The 20,875-nt window shown below is 66.1% G+C and overlaps 1 protein-coding gene across 4 annotated transcripts in view; it reads right to left on the reverse strand.

The window, feature by feature from the left end:
- Positions 1-20,875, reverse strand: part of WSCD1 (WSC domain containing 1) — a 29,199-nt gene that overhangs the window by 6,900 nt on the left and 1,424 nt on the right. The window contains exons 1-5 of one of the 4 annotated variants that reach the window (XM_034989346.1): positions 20,732-20,785; positions 12,222-12,921; positions 7,487-7,601; positions 6,653-6,837; positions 4,554-4,675 (exon numbers count right to left, since the gene is read on the reverse strand). In XM_034989346.1, the coding sequence (XP_034845237.1) occupies positions 4,554-4,675; positions 6,653-6,837; positions 7,487-7,601; positions 12,222-12,648 (849 nt within the window). In that variant the 5' untranslated portion in view covers positions 12,649-12,921; positions 20,732-20,785. Of the gene's footprint in view, positions 1-4,553; positions 4,676-6,652; positions 6,838-7,486; positions 7,602-12,221; positions 12,922-20,149; positions 20,169-20,254; positions 20,443-20,731; positions 20,786-20,875 lie in introns of those variants that run through there. The other 3 variants (XM_034989347.1, XM_034989349.1, XM_034989348.1) reach the window with 3 other exon arrangements.

Here is a 20,875-nt window from a genome sequence, read left to right on the forward strand (position 1 = left end):
GCCCCACCCGGAAACCGCATCCGGAGCCTGGGCCCGGTGGCTACCACGTGCACACGCATTTGGCCTGGCGTCGGGTCAGGACGCAGCAAGCGATGGGCCCTCCTGTCCCAGCGTCCACATGCAAAGGCGTGGTGGTGGCCAGGGATAAGGGAGTGGACATTCCGGCGGGCCCATCCGTCTCCATCCTCCTTGAGCGCCTTTCTTGCAGTCGGTCTCTGGGATTACCGGGCGTCACAAAACACATCAGAGATCAGAACTTCAGAAGGGGAAATTGAGGTGAGGAGGCAGGTGTCGAGCAGCCCAAGACCTCAGACCATGAGGCCCATCAGGGACAGAATCAGCCCAGGGCTCGGCCACACACCACTCTCAACTCCGTGGACACACACATGAAAACGGGGGGCTTTCGGTGAAATCTGTGCCTTGACTGGTCTCCTGCCTCCATTCACTCCGAGGCCGCTCTGGACATTCAGGCCCAAAAGGAAAGAAGGTGCCCGGAGGGTGGCTGCTGGGATGGGGGTGGAGGGCGGGCTTCTGCTCACAGGTGAGCGTCAGGGTGAACCAGAGCCCGGCCACGGAGCCCGTCACCGAGCGCATGTCTCCCTGCCGTGGAGCTGCAAACTGGGGGCCGTGTGGTCGGAGAGGCAGCCCACGTTCGACCGCAGGAAGCCGCCGCTACGGATCGCATCTGCGTGAGTCAGCGAGGATGCCACGGCTCAGGGCCACGAGACTGGCCAGGACCACAAGGCAAGGACGTGGCCGCACGGGGACACGCAGCCGGGTCACGGACTCTGAAGCCACATTCCACCGTCTTTGGAATGAGGCCAGGTGACCTGCTTCTGGAAACGCACCGCAGGTCTCACGAGTGACATAAGAGATGCACAAATCCCTCCCCTCCCACGTGTGATGACACGAGGAGATGATTATGAGCCTGCTCACGGGTCGACCTTCGGGAATGTTCGAGGCAGCGTTACTTAGTTATTTAGAAACTTACTAAGTTTACTTAGTTACTTAGAAAAGTTACTTAGAATAGCGAAGAAAGTAAGGAAGAGCCCGAAGTAGAGGGCGGGCCTCTCTGACCACGCGGCCCCCAATTTGCAGCCCCACGGCAGCCACGAGGGACATGTGGAACACGGGAACGAACGGAAGGAGAGAGTCCCTTTTTTTTTTAAAGCAGGCTCCATGCCCAGCACGGAGCCCGACGCGGGACTCAATCTCACGACCCTAGATCACGACCTGAGCTGAGATCAAGAGTCAGGCGCTCAACTGACTGGGCCACCCAGGTGCCCCGAGAGATTCAGCTTTTAAGAAACAAATTCCACAAACACGCACTTAGAATAAAAGACCAAAGGATATGAAACGTTACTGGAGGTTTTCTCCGATGTGGTAACGTCACAGGTGAGTTTTAATTTAATTCTGCATTTTCAAAATTTTCTAGAACAGGTATGCATTACCTTTGTAACCACCGACCCCCCCAAAAACAATAAATTTTCTTTAAAGACACACAGTGTAACGTTGACAGGTTTACTGCCGAAATCGTGTGAGAACCCCAAAGCTGCACCAGCTCGTCATCTGTGGACAGGACCGGCTAGCATCTCGGCAAAGGGAAAACCTCCCCACATCCAGGAAGTTAATTCACAAAACCCAGACCCTTACTGACCCAACCTCGGGCTGAGCCAGGGAGGCGCCCCCCCCCCCCCAGGGGGGACAGACTGCACCTGCCGGGATCAGGTGGGTCTGGTGGAGCAGGGAAGGAGCCTGGTCAGCACCATGGGAAAAGCCTGAGAAGACCCGTCTGTGGGAAATACTAATCTGGGCGATCAATAATCTATAGGAAGAGCTCATACACCCCAGATGCTGGCCGACCCTTCGTCCTCGCCCTCCGACTCCTGTCAGCATACCCAGGAGTAGATGCAGGGGGAGCGAAGCTCAGACCGCCCGTGGGATCCCTGCAGGAGCGTCAGGTGCGAGCAGGCTGTTCGCCGACCGTGCCGGAGTCCCTCGGCGGCCCCACTGCGGGGTCCGCGCACAAATACCAGGCGGTCAGACCGTTGAGGCGCTCATGGCGCCCCACGTGTCCTCCTTGCATCCGGCCACACCCTGGGGCTCCCGAACCATTGGAACCAACCAGTAAACAACAGTGGAGACTTTCATCTGGGGCCACAAACAAGCCTCCGACGGCGCTCAGAAGTGGGGTGCCCCGAGGCCGCCACGGCCCAGACCGGCCCTCGTGAGGCCCGAGCCGACCCCGGCCTTGGCTCCGTGGTGGGGCTTCTGTCCGTGAAGACACCTGCCGTGGCCGGGTCGCCCGCTGTGCACCCAGAGCATCTGAGCCCGCATCCCAGAGCATCTGAGCCTTCGGCCAAATCAGCGCCAGACGAAGCTGCCCCCACAGCCCCGAGGCCCCGGGGCCACCAGCCTTCGTGGGAAGGAGGCGCTGGCCCTCCGGGGGGAACGTATGACGGACGTCCCGAGTTCACCTTTCCCACCCCCTTGACGTCCGGGGAGGAGAGAGAACCACCCCTGCCGACAGGTCTCTCCGCGGGCCTGTGTCCCCCAGAACTCAGCCCGGACACAGTCAGAAAAGACAGCAGCTCCCCAGGACTCGGCGTGGGGCACGTGGGCCGGGCCTCGCGGGGCCGAGCCAGCTCTAGGGCGGGGGCTCTCGGCTGTGCCCGCAGGGGACACCCGGCTGCCAGTCGGAGTGGGGTGCTGCGGCCAGGGGCCGGGCAGAGGCGGGGGGGCGGCTCAGGACACCATGAGCCCGCCGGCAACGGGAAGCTAGAACCAGAAAGCCGAGGACCCCCGAGGCTCTAAACTCTGCATCTGTAACCCCAGAGCAGAATGCCCGGGGCTGCCCAGGTCACTGGGGCATCCGGCCCAGGACGCTGCTTTGGAGTGCCCTCCCCCCCAAATTCTCAAAGCCGCCGTGCTGCCTCATGCATCCATGAAATGCACATAATCTCTGCCGAGCGCAGTGGACACACGGACCCTGACCCAGCATCTCCCTTGGATCCAGCGACACAGAACGACCCACCTACCAGGAGAGTCACCGCAGCCTCGCTCGCGAAAGCGAAACACTGAAAACCACGGAAACGCTCCACAGAGGGGGAGGGGCCGCATAAGCAATAGGACATGCCCACGACGGAGCCCAAGAACGGGAAAGCGCTCCCCGTGCCAGGACACACCGGTCCCTGAGACCCACCGACCGTCGGGTGAGGAAAAGGAGCTGCCCGTCCCCTCCCCGATGCCGTCGAGACTGGACGGGCGCCTGTTCCCGCTGCTGGGACCCCCGCTGGCTCCAGCAGCGTGCGGGGCTCAGAGTGTCCCCCCTGGGAGCACCGGGAGGGTAAGGCGGGTCACCCGGCATGCGGGGCACCTCCAGGTTTGCAGACGGAGGAGGCCTGGTCTGGTGCAGCCTAGCGCCTCGGACTGCGGACGGCAGTGGGCGCTCCCGGGGCTGCTGGGGACGGCAGGGGTGCAGAAGTCCCGGGAGGGCCGCGTGGTAGCAGGTGCATGTGGCCTCTACCCAGAGCTCTGCTCCCACGTGGGGAGTGCGGGAACGCGGGCCCTGGATGCCGTGAGCCCTGAGGACGCCCCAGACACCCCGAAACGCTGGGGATGCAGAGACCCACTCCAAAGGCGGCGGTTTAGGGTGGGAAGTGCAGAAAGGCTGTGTCTTGGCCCCGAGGAACGCATCTCAAGGGGCACCAGGGAGGGCGCACTCCTCGGCGTTCCGGAAGCCCACTCCCTGCAGCTCCGAGCCACTGGCCGGGTCAAAACCAGGGGGCCCGACTGGGTCCAACTCCCGGCTCCCCCACGTAGGGGGCAGCAGGCAGGAGCCTCTCTGCCTCTGTTCCCTCACCTCAAACACGGCTGCGCGTCCCAGCACCCGCCCGACGCGGCCCTTAGGAGGATGGGGTGAGCTAGCCTGATGGACAAGGACGCTCCCACCACCACCACCAGGACGCTCCTGTCCCAGCCCCGCCTGCTATGTGGTCTCGACTCAGTCCCCAGCACGCGGGAGCAGCCCCGGCCTCAGCCTACTGCCACGCCCGGGGGCCACGTGCAGGGCCACTGGACCCTACCCCAGACCTCAGTGCTCTGGGGTCCTGTCGTTTACCAGCCCCGTCTGGCCTTGACCGCCGTGTCCCTCCCAGGGCTCCCGCGCGAGGCAGGGACAGCGGTCTGGGCCCGCGCCCACCCTCTGCAGAGTCGCACCCGAGCCCCAGGTAAGCCAAAGGCACACGGGCGACCATGGCCCCTGACGTCGGGTCAGCACCCAGCCCCGTCCCCGGGCGCAGCCGATGAGCCGTCTGCTCTCCCCGAGCAAGCACGTCCCACTGACAAACCCAGTCCACTGAACACCTGACGTTCGTGCCGAGAGCCGCCATCGGGGGCGGCGCGAATCCTCCGGCCTCGCGGCCCCGCGGACAGCGCCTGGGCAGCCGGGGGCACCCACGTGAGCACAGGCCACGCAGCCATGCCAACACCTGCACCCGGCCCGGACACCTGCCCCACGCACCCCTCCACGCACGAGTTGTGGGTGGCCTTACCTTCTGGGAACAAAATCCCGAGCAGGCGTCCACCGTCACGTTGGCCTGTGTCAGGGACTCAGGGAAGGTGTGTGTGCCATTCTCCGGCAGCCGGAAGCATCCGCGGTATGTGACGGTTCTCCCTGCGGGGACAGACAGGTTTCTGGTGAGAAACGGTGCCCCTGGTTGTTGGTGTCTGTCGTGGGGAAACGGTGGCTTCGGCAAATACAGTCAGCAAACCAGACAGCAGACCGCCCTGGACCGGGTGTGGACGGGCCAGACTCCTGAGACCCCGGGCGCCCGAACCTCCCCACCACGGTCACCGACAAGGGACCACGTGGCTGCCACGTGCTGACCTCAGGCCGGCTTCCCGCGAACTCTGGGGCACGGCGTCCATGCCCCCCTCCGTCCCTCCTTCCCTCTCCCCCCGGCCCCCCGAGCTCCCACCAGGCCCCACGAACACTCCTCGAGCCCGTGCTTCCGCGGGCGCCTCTGCCCAGCTGCCCTCCAGCCCAGGGGGAGAAGTCCAGCCCCTCGCGGCGTCCTGGGTGCTGAGCCTTCTGGAATGTTCCAGCTCCGACAGCTTGCATTCCGTCCGCACTCATCAGGGTTGCTTAGGCGGCAGTCTCGCTGTCGTGCCCTCTGCCCGCCTCAGCAGCGCGGAGACCCCGTCCCCAGCCTGCACCCGGGAGGCCAGCACTTTGCGGTCTGGGCACCAGCTGGGCCCGGCGAGCCCCCCACGAGTGGACGGCAGCGGACGGGCACGTGAGGCGCGGCGGGGCCTGCCTCGGGCTGGCGGTCCCAGCGTCACCGGCCGCATCCGTGCTGTGCGTCTGTCAGGGGAGGGGCTGCAAGCCCGGGCACGCGGCCCCCTCGTGCCCAGGGGACAGCCCAGGGCCCCTCGGGGCACATGGTGAAGCGCTGACGCCCTCGACCGCCCGGTGCCCACCATCCGGGAGCACGTTCACCCATCTCAGCCCTGCGAGTGCTCCTTGCTGGTGGGAAGCCGAAAGCTAAGACGGCGGTCACGTGGTCCCAGCTCTGCCAGGGCTGGGAGAAGGTCTCCCCGGCTCCGACTTCCTCCCACGCCCAGCCCGACCGCTCCCCATCACGACAAGGTGTCCCCGACGTGGGCAGAGGTGCCCCACCACAGCATTTAGAAAGCAGCCCCCGACAACGGCATCGAGGGGATCTGGGGCGCGTCGCCTTGCGGTGGATGCACCTAAGCTTCAGCTGCAGCTCGCTGGACATTTTCAGCAGCAACTCCCGGGGCGCATTCTTGCTTCCCGGCGCATCAGCTCACTGCCCCTTGCGGTCGGCTCCCGCCTCCCACCTTCTATAATTTTGGATCGTGAGCTTATCCTCAGTGAGGATTTGTCTGGGGGACCTCCACCCGCCCGAGTCGGGGGCGCAGCCCTCAGGAGACCGAGCATCGGCTCCACGCGGCCGGAGCCAGCCGTCAGGTCGGGGCATCAGGACCAGGTGGGCGGTAAAACTTTGGGCCTCTGGCCTCACCCAGATGCAGGCCCGCACCGCAAGCTTGGTGGTTTGAATCTCTCCAGCTCAGGTCAAAACTGACCCGTCTATCTCCCCGAACTGGCAGGTGGTGTTTCCTTTGGAACCTAATATTTCACGGATTTGTACTTCAGCGGAACCGAACGTCCCCGTGTGCAGAGCTCTGGGCCCGACTCCGTCCCTGCCACTGCGGCCCCCGGACTGGCAGCCCCGCTCTGCGGAGGAGGCCCCGGCCGCCGCACCTCCCCCCGCTCTGGCTTCCGCACCGCCATCTTAGTCCCCCTTTGTTTCCGGGGCCCAGGCTCTCCAAGGGTTGTTCGTGTCTGCCCGGGACGTCTAGGCGCTGCAAGGCCAGGAAACTTTCGGAGCCTCCGCTCGGCCCCACCGCGGCTCATCTAGAGCTGCCTCTGCACTTGACGGAGAACAGGAGCCCAGAGAGGGGAAGCAAGCTGCCTGGGGCCACACAGCACGTGCGAGACGCGTGGGCCCAGGCATCCTGATGAGTGTGTCTGTCCCACAGGCCACGAGCCCACGCGGCCTTCGGCCGCCCCCGCCCCCAAGCAAGCCCCTCCAGCAGGGCAACAGGGAAGGGAGGACACACTCACGCTTCCTGGAGCCGAGCTGTAGGTCCTCCACGCGGTAGACAGACAGCCGGCCGACGCCCCCGCACACGGAGCCCTTCTCCCCTTTGCACTCGTGGTTACACGCCTCCGGCCGGACGCTTCTCACCGGCAGCCGGTTCCCACAGTAGCACTCGGCCCCGGCCTCCAAGCCCGCGTACACGTAGGACCTGCAGGGAGAGCGGCCCCGCTCAGTCGCGGCCCCGGCCCCGCGGCGGCCGCGACCGAGGTCAGAGTCAAGCCGGGAGGCCAGGGCGGCGCCGTCGGCACATGGCTGGCCGTAGGGGCCGGTGTTCGGCCAGACTTTGGGGTCCCCCGGCTGACGTTGGGGAGCAGGCCTCCCTTCGTGATAAACTAGAGGCCAGCGCTTTCACACCCCCGGCTCCGAGGCCTGAAACCCCCTGGCGCTCCGCATCCTCGTCTGTGGCCACCTGCTGGCCACGTGGCCCCGACCGTCCCTTACCACCCCCTCATCTGTTCCCCGAAACGCTAGGAAGGTAAAATGGCACTTAGTCGGTGCCACTTTCTACTCTGTCTGCCCTGCAAGGCTGAGCCCCTCCTCTCTGTTCCAGCCTCAGTTTCTCCGTCTATAAAAGGGGTGCAATGGATCGTGACCAAGCTGGAAGGCTTCCTGGAGGAGGTGACGTTGAAGCTGAGCCCTCTATTGTAGTCTGAACATAGAGTAAACCCAGGCCCAGGGAAGTATCCTCCGTGACCCGGGGGGCTGACCCGTCCAGCTCCGGGCGCAGCAGGATGGCCCCCTGACGGCCACGCGCCCCCCGGTTCGGCACGGCTGGACAGCCCGGGGCCCTCACTCACCGCTCAGCGCACGCGTCCTGGCAGTGGGGCACCGTCATCTTTCTCAAGTCGAAGAACACGGCGCCCCTCAGCGTTCTGTCGCGGCCACTGTCGCTGAAGCAGCCGACGTAGGCACCTGCGGGCGGGGAGCACGGCGGGGACTCAGGCCAGCTCGGGACGGTCCTGCCACGCGCCCATCCTCGGGAGGGGTCCTCGGAGGGCCCGGGCGCCAGGCGAGGTCGCACCTGCCCCCGGCGCTCGCGGACACCTGTCCCCGCACGGCCACCGCTTCCTCTAGCAGCCCCATCTCACCGCGTCTGCTGCCGAATCCCCTCCCGGGACCCCTTGTCTCCATCCCTGCCTGCCCCCTGCTCGGAAAGCACCCCCCGCCTCCACGAACGTCCCGACCGACGGGTCCTGCCACCCCTGTAGGATCCGGAGGGAAGAAATCAGTTATGGTAAATCTGACTTTTGCTAAAAAGAACATCCTGCAAACGGGAACAGCTATCTCAAGAGAAAAACCTGTGTTCGGGGGGGACATGAGCCGCCGTGGCTGGAGGCGTGGACGCGGCGTCTGTCGGGCGCCACGGGACTGCTGAGCGCTCATCCGCCCGGGCATCTCTGGGGACGAGACTCCACCAAGCAGTGGCGGTGACGTCCCAGCCGTGACACCTAACCTCCCCGTCCCCCGGCGCAGAGGGGTCTCCCAGAGACGCGCAGAGAAGCCCGGAGAACACGAGCACAGAGCCAGCACACCGGGCGCGTGGACGCACCGCCACGTGGCTCAGGAGCTCCCCGGGCCCCACGCCGCGCATGCACACCAGGGACTATGCCCAGATGCCGCCCGCTGCCCGAGGACGTCTGAAGGGCACCCACACGGCACACGCTGCCTCTGGGGGGTGACGCGCCCAAGGCGTCCCCACGGCTGGCGGGACGACGCCCCGCCCCCCAGCCCGGTGCCCCGAGGGTAGGCGACACTCCAGTGTTCCTGCCGGGATCCCGGCCCAGAGCAGGAGCCAAGGGGTTCGGAGAAGTGGGTCCCCGACCTTCATTCCCGGGGCCGCATCCGGGAGCGACGGTCCCATCTGTGAAGTCCACACCTAACTGTGTCTCTGACCTTGGCTACGTCACAGCAACGTTCTGTGCCTCAGTTTCCCTAACCGCCCAGCGGATAAAGGCCCACCACCTGCCGCACCCCGCCCGAGCCCCTTCCCCTTGCCCCCTGCGTGCAGCTGTGCCTGCCCCCGCTCACACCCACCCTCCGCTTCCCGCCCGTCCTGGACGGGCGTCCCCGACCACGCCAGCCCGCCACGGACCACCAGCCCATCACGGCCTCTCCTTGCTGCAGATTCCTGCATTCTATATCTGAAAACCTGGTCAACACCCAAATGCGTCTCCTAACTACTGCTGTTGAAAGTCTCTTACACCCGTGTGCCCTGTGTCCGTGGGGGCCCCGCTGGGTCCGGCACACGGTCAGCACCAGGACGCCGTGTCCACGGCGCGCCGGGGCCCCCAGGACCAGGCTGACACCCTGCAAGGACAGGGCTGGGGAACAGGAGCTCGGACGCAAGGAGGGGCTCCCAGGGCCCCGAGTAACAGACACGGAGCAGTGGGAGGTGAGCGGGTGGCCAGAGACGGGACTCCACCCCCGAGCTGGGGTCCCCGAGGCAGAGCCCCGGGGCAGTGGGGAGCGAGGATCACCTTCCTCACTGTCTGCCCGCGGGGCCATGAGCCTCCCTGTCCCCTTGGCCCCAGGATGCCCGTCACCAGCCGTGTCCACAAGCACCAGCTCTCGCTCAGGCCGCCAGCCCCCCGGGATCACGGATGGGTCAGGACCCCTGAGACCAGACCCACCCCTCCACCAGCAGCAGGAATAAAGGGTTACCCTCAGCGGCCTACTTGGTGAACGAAAACTAGTATTTGAGAAATTTCTGATGTGTTGCTCAGCGAAGAAGAAATTCTGTTACGACTTTCAATTAAGCCCCAAAACACAAGCTCAGGGGTGGTTAGACGTTTATCACCGTTGATGGGAAATTAACTGCAAGCGTGTAAGGGGTCCACGGCCGGGGTTGGGCGGCAGGGTGGGGGCACGAATCTGGGCCCGTGCCGCCCCCTCCCCACTGTGCCTCAGCTTCCCCACTGTGAAGTGGGGACGGGCCCCGCGGGCTCGGGAGGGCAGAGAGAGGGGTAACAGGTGGGTGGTGGGAGGCAGGCACGGCCTGCAGGGCGCTGGGGGGCCACTGTGTTGATGTGAACAACAAACAGGGCGTGGACTCTGCAGGCCCTCACCGCTGAGCCGGCAGCCCCCCTCCTGGCCCCCCGCGAGGCCGTCGGGGATGAAGTGAGTCAGCGCTTGGGGTCCCAGCAGGAAGCGCTGGGCGCGGCCCAGGCTGTCACCACTGTGCTGGGGCGGCCGGGACCCAGCTGGACGCTGGACGGGAAAACGGCAGTGGGGTACCTGGCCTGCGGGCGGGCGAGAGAGGAGCAAACGCTTGGGGGCCGCGCCACGGGACCCCCGTGCCCGCTCCGTCCGGGGGAGGCGACCAGCCCTCCCTCCTGGAAAATTACCGGGTGGCTCTCCCAGCTCCGAGGGAGCCGAGGGCGTCCGGGGGACACACTGGGACGCATTCGGAGGCGGATTTATTGCTTGCGGCTAAAACGGAGGCAACACGTTACTGTCTGTGAGTCTGCATCTGTTCATTTGCACATCAACACGGACGTGCCGTGAGGCTGTTAACGCCGGCCGTGGAGATATCGGAATGTCTTTGGAAATCACTATCAATAAAAAACAAACTGGCGCGGGGGAAGTTACTATTTCTCCCCTAGTAAACTTACTGACATTTTACTCCATTATGGATGTTGTCCAAGGTGTAATGAAATGCTCGGTGATTGATGGGCCTCCTGCAGCTCCAGCCCTCTGCAGGGCCCTTCCAGGAGCATGGCGGGCTGCCCGGACGCAAAGAGCCACTCTCTCTGTCTGTGACAAGCACGACCAGCCCGGGGCCGGGGGGCGCCCCGGGTGACACCACAGCCACCCCCAGAGCACAAACGCTTCCCCAGGTCCTGGCGGCCGGGGAGGGCACAGGCCACTCAGAGCTGCCATCCTCTACACTGGCCCTGAGGCTCCTCCTTGTGCTGGGTCATGGGGAGGGCGCCCCAGGGCTCACGGCGGTCAGCACCCCGACACTCCCCTCTGGTCCCTAGCACGTCTCACCCCAGTCTCTTCAGCCACTGCTATGCCCTGTCCGCCGTGCAGCTAGGGGGGATGCCGTGGAGCCCAGGGCTGCCCCCGGGGTTCTGACTGGGTCACCCCAGCCCTCCCCTCTGCTGGCCAGGTCATAACGACCTTCCACCCGAGCCTCAGCACTGCTGCATGGTGACGGTTCGGCCCCAGACTGAGCTCCTCGAGGGCACAGACAGTAGCAGACTCAGGCGTGGATCCCCGAGAAGGGCAGATGGAGAGAAATAAAGAGGAATTGACCTCTGGCCAATCTGCCCAAGGTCACAGAGCCAGTGACCGGCTATACCAAGAGAGAAACCCAGGTCTGTTTGCAAAACCTGCACTCTTTCCAAGGCTGCTGCTCAAGGATTCTGTGTTGACTTTGTCAGTCATTCACACTTGAGTCTAAATGAGTCACGTGGATATAGTCCGCATAGAGACCCAGCTTCCTGGGGTGCTGGGGCGAGTTGACGGAAGGCAGGCCTGTGCAGACTGAGCAGCAGAATCTGTTCCTCATGTCCCCCTTTCTTAGGTGGAAGCCTCCTGAGGAACCCCGCAGCAAGGGCTCTGACCCACGTGATCTCGGGAGAAACCTTCTATGAAGACAGGAGGGCACTGTCCTCTGGGCTTCACCGACCATCAGTCATCCCCCCAATTCAAGGGCTGCAGGGGCTCCTCCCTCTTCCCTGGACCTTCTCACCATCCTGAGAAAAAAGGCCTGGCCCTCCTCCTGACCCGCCGCCTCCAGGCTGCACTCCGAGATGTGCACTCTGCCCTCCTTCCGAGTCCGTCCCCTGCCGTGTTCTCTTCCCCAGCTCCCTCCTCGCTCCCTGCCAGTGTTCTGGGGTCACACTCCAGACAGGCCAAGGCTTCCGGGGAACCCAAAGCAGGAGAGTGACCTCGACAACTGACTGAACGTCCCCATACCCAGTGTCTCCCCTGGGGGATCGGGATACCACGATAGTGGTGACGCCCATAAATACCATTTACAGGTGCACTGTAAACGCCGTGGCAGTTAGCTGCCGGTGACCGGTGCCGAGAAACGACCGGGCCCTCCCGCCCAGGGCTCTCCGCCTGCGCGAGCACCAGCATCACCCACTGACGCTGTGCAGACGCGCCCCACCCCGCGTTCGGGGGAGGCCGAGGACCTGCACGTGGGACAGCCTGCCACGCTGGGGCCCTCAGTGCGGTCCCATCTCATCCCCACACTAGCCCTGGGGTGGGTATCTCTGTCTCCACTCCCCAGGGACCCGGGGCCGTTAGGTCACACGTCCAAGGTCACTGTCAAGCCTGCCGCTAAGCCAGGACGCAAGCTAAGGTCCACCCGAACCCAGAGGCTGGGCTCCGGGATGACGGGGCCGGCCCAGCCGGGTGCGAGCAGAACTCCCACAGAGCGGACAGAGCCGGTGGTCTGGGGGCCGCAGGCCTGAGGGCTTCCATCCCAGGTGGGCCCGGGGCCAGAGAAGGGGAAAGCCAGCCCTGCCCCCCGGGCCCGGGCCCCCCAGCGCGCGAGGGGAGCCAGGGCTGAGCACCTACCTCGGCTGCTGGCCACGGGCCTGGGGGCCTCGGGGCCCGGGGCGGGCGGCCCCCGGGCGTCTCCCGCGAGGTGGTGGAACCAGCGGCGACGCCTCAGCGGGGGCAGCTCTGAGTTCCGGCTCCGGAGCCCGCGGGGGCCGGGCCGGGGCCGGGCTGGGGGCCTCCGCAGCACGTCCACGCCGAGCAGCAGCTCCGGGCTGACGCGGGGGGCCTGCAGCGCCCCACTGTCCAGCAGGCCCACGCCCAGCGCCACGGCGGCCACGGGCAGGGCCTGCAGGGGGCCGGGCGCTCGGGGCCCCGGTGGGAGGGCCACGCGGGCCCGCTGCAGCAGCAGGCTGCCCGTCATCAGGTAGGCGGCCGTGAGGAAGAAGAGCAGGAACTGCGTTCGGAGGAGAAGCTTCTGCAGGCGGCAGAGGGGTTTGGCCATGCCCCCGGGCGGCGGCTCCCGGCTGCAGCCTGGGCACGGCTCCTAGCACCCGACGGCGGGGGAGGCCGGGGCCCCCAGCGGCCTCATCCCGGCACCCGGCACCAGCCTGCGCGCCTCCGGGCTCCCCGGTCCTCCCGCCCTGATCCCGGCAGGTGCTCGGGGGGCAGCATCACATGGCCCCGGCCACGGGGCCCCGCGGCTGTGGGTCCTGCCTCAGCGTCACCAGCTCCGCCGTCGCTGAGCTCCACCAATGGGCACGCCCGGCCGGAGAATCTGGAAGAGCGGAGAGAGCACGCTGAGATGCAAGGTCCGGGGCCTCTGTCTCCCAGAGGGGACACCTGTTCAGCAGGAGCCCCAGACAGAGAGCGGGGCTCGGGTCCCAGCTCCGCCCCCGTTGGCTGGGTGCCCCTGGCCGTCACTGGGCCTCCGCCGCCCCATCCGCAAAATGGGAGTGACGCCCCCTCCGCTTGACAGCCGTGAAGGCCCGGGGACAGAGGCGGCTCTGCACGCAGTCCTCACAGGCCAGGCCCTGACGTGCTATCTCCTTCGACCCTCAGGGCAAAGCAGCGAGGTGGACGCTGGCCCCATTTTACAGAGGAGGCAAAAGGAGGCAAGGGCACTTTGCCACGTCGTTCAGCTGGCAGACGGAGGAGCCGAGGTTTGGAAGGATCTGTTTCAGGGCCTGGACCCTGAACTAGTAAACGGTCCGGCCAGCGACGGACACCAGCACATACAAGCACCCAGCCCAGGGCACGCAGCAGGGGCTCTATGCATGTGCACAACCTGCCGACTCCCGGGGGCACCCTGGGCCTGGAAGCTGTGTTCTGGAAACTGCTTCTGCAGAGGCCGATGGGCTTTAGCCCGGGAGAGGGTGCGGGGCCGCGCACCTGCTCACGGAGGCCGGGGCGCCTGGCGGGACAGCGGGCGGCGCTCAGCTCAGCGCGGCCTTCCGGGGCTGCCCTCGGCTCTCCCACTGGGCTTTGGCTCCCATTGGCGGTGCCTCTGAAGCGGGCTGCTAGGGGCTGGCGGGGCTCTGCAGCTGCCGGGAGCCAGGCCGCTGCGTGAGGGTGGCCCTCGGCACAAGGAAGGTCTTGTCCCGGGAAGAAAAGCTCCCAGGAGCGTGACTAACGTGGCCCGGGACCCCCGCCAGGCCCCGCGGCCCCTCAATGAGTGCTCTGTGCGCGGGCACAGCCAGCCCCGTGTGAGCAGAAAGACAATGTTTGGGCTCTTGTGTCTGGGGCGGGGATCCAGAGCGGCTCCCCGGCCAGCACCGCCCTTTCCAGACCCCAGGTCCCGAGGCCGCCCCCTCCCCCGCCTAGGACTGGGGCCTGGGATCGCGGGGGGCAGGTCCTGCCGGCCAGGGCAGGGGGGGTAGCTCCACGGTCAGCAGACGGGGCTGGATTTAAACTCTGAGCCGGGAAGCCACTTACGCGGGTCTCCGGAGCTCTTACTTTCGCGTTAAGCTGGTGTGCGCCGGGCCTGCCCCAGCCAGCCTCGTCAGATTTGTAACGCCACAGAGGAAATCCCAAGAAATCCTGCCTGATCCCCCTGCCTCCAGCTCTGGGCCTCCAGTCCACCCTCGGCGAGGCCGCCAGGGTGAGCCTCTGACCACGGTGCTCCCCCCGCTCAAAACCCCTTCCAAGAGCTCCCCGTGGCTTCGGGGAGTAACTCCAAGCTCCTCCGCGGGACACACAAGGCCCCACCTGGGCTCGTCCGTTGCCCAGCCCTCTCCTTGGGCTTCCCACCACACGCGCGTGCAAGCGTGCACGCACCACGAGCCAGCCGGCCACTGGAGCACGCTGCCTTGGGGCCTCTTCTGTCTTTTCCATCCTCATAGCCCAGTGAACCCCTGGGTAACCTCCGAGGCTTAGCCCACCTCCTCCAAGAAGCCTTCCCTGACCACCCCCAGTGACACACACACACACACTGGCAGAGACTCCTCTGCCTTCCTACAGCCGTGCTGACCCCTAACCCAGCACCCGGCAGCCTGGGAAACATGTCGTCCTGTCGATCATCCACACAGGACTGCGACCAGCTCCAGGCGAGAGGCCATACCCCGCTCGTTCCCGTAACTCCGGCCCCAGCATGAGGCCTGCCCAGCAGTGTGGATGTGCCGCGATCCTGGTTTCTGAACACAGTTTTTAGGGCGAACGAGAGGATAAACTGACCGGCTAATCCTGGTATCAGAAAGCTGTTCCTCCCGTGGGGTCTTGGGGCCCCGAGCGCTCAGGGGGCACCAACCCAGACCTGCGGGGCCCCAGCCCGAAATGTGGGGGAGCCGCGTGTGGTGGGCAGGGCGCTGTCAGGGCCCATCGGTCAGGGTCCCAGTGATCACGGACCCCACAGTACCCTCCGGAGTCAGTCCCTCCCAGGGGGGCCTCCTGGTCTGGGGAGGGGGCCTGGGCGTGGAGGCAGGGACGGTCACTTCCAGGGTCCTATAAAACAGGCTGCCACCCTAAACTTCTAAAATCGCTAGGCTGATTCCCAGCCCAGAACACCTGCGTGGGGCGGTGTGGGGGGCCGGCACGTCCCCTGCCCCGGACTTCTGCCACCCTTCCTCCCAGCATCACACCCGCTGGTCACCCCCACCCCTCCTCGAGGCGGACACCCCCTCCGGGCAAGGCACCGATCACACCTGACGTAGCATCAACCCCCCAGACCCCACACACAGCCAGCGGCGCCCTGATGCTGGACGTCCGCTGAGGCCGGGGGCGGCTGGGGGAGGGGCACATCTGCGCCAGAGCTCCCAGCCCGGCCACAGGGTCAGCCCCACGGCACAAGCTGCCAGCGCCCGGGGGCTGTCCAGCCACGGCCGGTCTGCTCAGGGGCGGGGGGAAGCCCATCGGCGGTGCCCGTGGGGCAAGGCATTGCTCAGGACGGAGCTTCAGGCTCCTCATCTGTGAAATGGGGCAATCAGCAAGGCTGTGGGATGGGTCCAGGGGAAAAAGCCCTGCTCCCTACAAAGCGTGGTGCCCGCTGTTGTGAACGCCGAGGAGGGGCCCCCAGCAGCTATGTCACAGGTGACCTCAGTCTCCAGGGGCCCCTCGCCTCCCTGGGGTGGGCCCGGCACCCCATCCTTGCCAGAAGCCACCCCAGGCTGTTCGCAACTTCTTCCCTGTTCAGCGCCCCCCCCCACGAAGCACTCCTAGCAGAAGAAGGAGCCAGGCTGGGCCGCGTTCGCCCCCTGCCCCATCCGGTGACTCCACGCACCCCTCCCACGCAGGTGCCCTGCTCTCCCCCCTCGAGAGCCGCGGCCCTTAGAGCCCTGCAGGGGGAGGTGCACCGCCTGTGGTCAGACCCCGGGGCACGCACGCCCGGGCTCCCCGCTCCGAAGCCCGCCCGGGCCCACAGGGGCACCAGCAGCGAACGAGGCGGGACGTCTTCTCGAAAGGCCTTCCGCGTGCCTCCCCCAGCCCGTCTTGAGCCCAGGCCAGGTCCGAGCTCCGGAGACGGCGCTGCTCATGGCGTGCCCCAGCCCAGCGTCCCGGACGCTGCTGTGTGCCGTCCCCGTCGGCTGGGAGTCATTCTTCCCCCAGCCGCTCTCCTCCCGCGGCACCTCCCATCTTGTAATCAAGCAACGAGCGAGCTCCAGGGAGAGGAGAATGAGGGGACACACCGCTGCCTGAGGCTGGGGCCTCGTCAGGAGGGGGGCCGGGGCTCAGCTTGGAGCCTCAGGCTGGACAAAGGGGGACACTCGCTGCCCTGCCCAGTGCCGGCAGCACCCCAGAGAAGACAGGGCCTGGGGGGGGGAGGATCCAGAGTCCCCTCCCAGCAAGGAGAGAGTAAGGGGCCCAGGGCTTCTGAGGGTCTCAGGAGGGAGCAGGAACCTAGCGCGGGGGGTAGGGTGGGGGGGGCTCAGAAAACCTGAGCGCTCTCCTGTTACTTTGTTGCCACCTGGGCCCCAGGGGGCAGCAAGTGCTGAGCCTGCAGGTGGGGAGATGTCAGGCAGATGGCACCTGATGCTCAGCGAGGCGGGGGGGGGGGGGCCCGGGGGTGGCGGGGGGGGGGGGGAGGCGGGCGCCCCCCGGGGCCGGGGGGGGGGGGAAAGCTCGGGGGGGCCCCGGCCGGCCCCCGGGGCGCCCCGGGGGGGTGGGCCGCGGCCCTCACCCCCCCCCCCCCCCCCCCCCCCCGCCCCAGAGAGGACAGTCAGGGGCAGGCGAGAGGAGAAAGATTCCAGGTGCCCCCAGAAGCATCTCAGCCCCTGTGGCCACAGCAGTGAGGACTGGGACCCTCGGGGTTCAGAGCCACGTGCTCCCAGTGAGGCAAGAGTCTTTCAGACAAAGGCACAGGGCGCAGCACGCTGCCCCCCCAGGAGATGGGCAGTGGGGTCCCCGCAGCTCGGGGCTCCAGCCTCCAGGACCAGCAGCTGGTGCAGCAGCCGGTGGGGGCGCTCCTCAGCCTCAGGACCCCCAGGAGGCCGCACTAGGGAGCCTCCGGCTGGGCTCGGGGCTCTGAATTAGCCCCCTCTGCCTTCTCCCTCCCCTCCAGCCCTGCCTCTGCCCGGAGTCACTGGACACTGCGCCCTCTCCAAAAGGCTAAGCCTAAGAAAGTGACCTTCCCAACACGAAGAACCAGTAACTCTGCCATTCGCAGGGGCTCCCCTGGACTCGGATGGCCAGGCCCAAGCTCCTCAGCCTGACACTCCACCTCCCGGCCCCTTGCGGAAGGCCGTGTCCCAAGCACAGTGTTCCCTGGCCGGCAGGAGCTGCGTCACGCCCCCTCACGCACGCTCTTCCGTTGGCCGGGGGCCCTGTGACCCCTCGCGTGACTCTGAAGTGCTCTGTGGCCATCAAGGCTCTGCTTCAATGCACCTCTTCCATGCAGTCTTCCTGGTCCCCCAGAGCTCGACGCTGGGCCGGGATGCTCTGGGAACGGCACCTGGGCGATGTGTCCTGCCCGGAGTCAGGGCTCCACGCTACTCTGCCCACTCTTCCTCTCAGCCCGGGAGCCCCCTGCGGGCACGGACACTCAGTGCCCCGCTCTGGGTGGACACAGGACAGACCCGCAGGACATGCTGGGGCCCCCAGCCTCTGCATCCTGGAGGCTCAGACCAAAGAGAGGAAAGGACCCACGGGATTCAAATCTCCAGGTCCTCGGGCAGGACAAGGTCAGGGAAATGGGTCCCTGACTTTGAAAAGGCGGATACTTTGATCTTCTGAATGCAGAACTTAGGTGAAAAAGCCCAAAATGAGAAATGTTGCTAAGAAGGTATAAGGCATTAGAGAAAGGTCAAAACTCCGTTCAGTGCGAAGGGGGGAGAGGGTGCTCCCTCACACCCACCGCTGAGGTTCCTACACACAGGGCTCCCTGCACCACGTTAGAGACACGGCATCCTGTGCACGGAATGAACAGATCGGGAAATGAATGAGCAATCTCCCCGAAAACCGAGAGGCGGGAGTCTCCGCGGGCCCATCGTAGGGACGCGGCAGCTGACAGAAGCAGGGCCACTGAGCAGGGCCCCAGACAAGCAGCTGCCGCTCCACGAGACCCACGCTTTCGGATGAGCCACGTCACACAGCCTCCATCTGTTTGACCTCCAAGACGCGGATCCATCTGGGCGTCGGGCTCCGGGCCGTAAAGAAAGCGGGGAGCCGCCATGGGGCCTGCCGCCTTCCCTTTCCTGTGCGTGGATGTGGAGCCTGACCCACCCTCGAAACAGCCCAAGGCAACCTCTTTGGGCTACCGCGGGCCCACCTCTTCCATAGAACCCTATCTTGTTCATTTGTTCCTCTGCTTCTCTCACTCAGGGGCGAACCCTGGAGGGTTATCCAAGCCCCTCTGAGCGATTCGGATAAATCCGGGCGAGTGAGTGGAGCATGCAAAATCAGCCTTGCCCTTCTCTGGCTCCTACAGTCGCTGGGATGGAGGACTCACGTTTCTGGGAGGGGGCGCCTTGGGCGCTCCTGCACTTGGAACCCTCCTGGCCCCCTCAGGCCAAGACGGCCACCCTCTGGTTGGGGCTCCCATCGCCAAGGCTCTCCAGTGGAAGGAAGGGGCCTCGGCAGCCAACAGGTGTGCCCTGTTTATGGCTCCTTAAATTGATCCAGCCTATTCCTCCATCCCCTTCTCAGCGCCTCTCCAACCACGTTCCCCAAAAGCGTCACGCTTCTGATAACTGCACAAGCAGTAAGTTAACACGGTAATTATTACAGCCACGGCAAGGAGAGATTAGGAGAAATAGTGTGAAAACAAGACTTTGAGGCCCAAGGAGAGGGTCGGCACAGCCATGATCACGCACCCACTCCCCAGATGAGCGGGGCCCCGCCGCCGGTGGGCGTGACGATCACGCGCGTCTCCCGGATAAAGGTCTAAACACTGTGCTGTCCCCAGCGCCTGGGCCCCGACCTCAGGGCAGCTCCAGAGGGAGAGTCAGGCGGGCTGGTCTCACCACGGCTGACCCGGGTCTGAGCCGGATGGGAGCGTGAGCCGGGAGCGTCTGCAAGGGAACCAGCCCTGTGACTCACTCCTCAGCGCTGGGCCTTAACCGACCTGGCCAGAGACTCGGGCTTTCGCAGCCGACCAACTGGTGGCCCAGAATATCCACTTTGGCCTGATTGGGCAGACGGGGGGAAAGGGATGGGGTCTGGCCTTCTGCCTAATCCAAGCTTCCCTTCATTCCAGCCGGATACACGATGGCCACAGGCCACACCCCACAGGGCTCCTACCCCCGCTGGAAAGCGGGGTCGCCTCACCCCCACACCAAGCCTTCTTCCAGAGGAGCTTGGAAATGCTCCTGTGGAGGGCGGGAGGGTGCAGCCGCAGGCGAGGGCCACGGGGCTCCTCCTGGGGAGGACGGGGCTGCCCCGCGAGTGTGCTTGGGACGCTAACGCACGTGCTCTGGGGCCAACCCAACTGCTGGTCCTCACAGAACCCCGGGGCTCTGGCGGCCCACTGGGACACCTTTTCCGAGGGGCTTCTGAGACCCGAGCCAAGGGTGTGTGGTGGGGGGGCGGCGAGGGGCATCCTTGGGGGGGATCCTCCCCTTGCCCCCGCCGCCAGCACCTGCAAGGGCCAGGAAGGGACTGCGGCAGACAGATGCAGACAGAAGGGCCCGCCGGCTTATCCCTCCTCCCTCCCGCCCCACCAGCCCTCCCTTCTCGAGCCTGATATCCCAGGCAATTCAGAGGAGAAAACAAAAGGCCCCATCTGCTGATCTGAGCCATGGCGTCCCAACCCGGGACAGCCCCAGTGCCTCCCTAAACTGAAGCAGGCCGTTCCAGCAGCAGGACGGGGTGGTGGCATCTGACGCTGTCTGTCAGAAAAGTACAGTGGAGTTCCCCGTCTGTCCATCTCCAGGCGCCAGGGAAGGGCGCGTGGACCCCGGATCCCCGGGCAGGGCTGTGGGAGCCCAACCCTGGTGTCCAGCCTCCCCCTGCTCAGGCAAGGACGGGCGTCGCTCTGCGCCCCTGCCTCCCTCAGGAGAACCAGCAGGCACCACCCCCCTGAGCGGAGGCTCAGAAAACAGACCCCCAGCAGGGCCACCCTGAGACTCCGGACTTACAAGAAAACCGCAATGAGCAGCCTCCAGTCCTGTCTCCGTCCCCACCTAGGGAGATGCAAAGCTCTGCTTGGGGTAATTTTGCAGACAAAATACATGAATACATACGTTTCGCCTTCGCCTCTGCCTCCGTTCAAGTTCACAGAGACGCAGAGAGCCCTCGGCTGACCGGAAGCCTCGCTTGGCAGCGGAGCGAGGGGAGCTGCTCCGGCGCACGTCTCCTCCTGAGAGAGGCAGCGCGCACCCCAAACCCCGTGCTCGCCCCCTGCCCGCCCGATCCGCCTCTCCCTCCGCGGAAAGCGACGCTCGCTGAGAATTCCGGGGGGCGGGGACAACGCGTCCAAAGCTGCCCTGCGCGCCCCCGCCCACCCCGGGGTGCCCCCCAGTGCTGCCCCCACGCGCGCGCCCACTCTGGCCCCAGAGGCGCCCCCCGCCAGCCGCACCGAGCGGGAGCAGGTGCAGCCCCGCCGCGCTCCGGCCGCGTCTACACAAACTTGTTCTCGGGCGTCTGGGAAGGAGCCCGCCCGCCGCCCGCGCGGGGGTCCCGGCGGGGGTCCCGGCGGGCGCCCGGGGGACAGCACTCACCCCGCGATCGCGGCCGGCTGGGGCGCCCAGCCCGCAGCCCCGCAGCGCCCGGAGCCCCGGCGCCCCGCGAGCGGCCCGACGCGCCCCCCGGGGAGCAGGGCGCCGCCGCCAGCTCCCGGGGCTGCGGGCGTCCGCGCCGGGCGC

The sequence above is a fragment of the Mirounga leonina genome, unplaced genomic scaffold, assembly GCF_011800145.1.
Source record: "Mirounga leonina isolate KUSES-001 unplaced genomic scaffold, KU_Mleo_1.0 Mir_488, whole genome shotgun sequence".
Classification (NCBI taxonomy): domain Eukaryota; kingdom Metazoa; phylum Chordata; class Mammalia; order Carnivora; family Phocidae; genus Mirounga; species Mirounga leonina.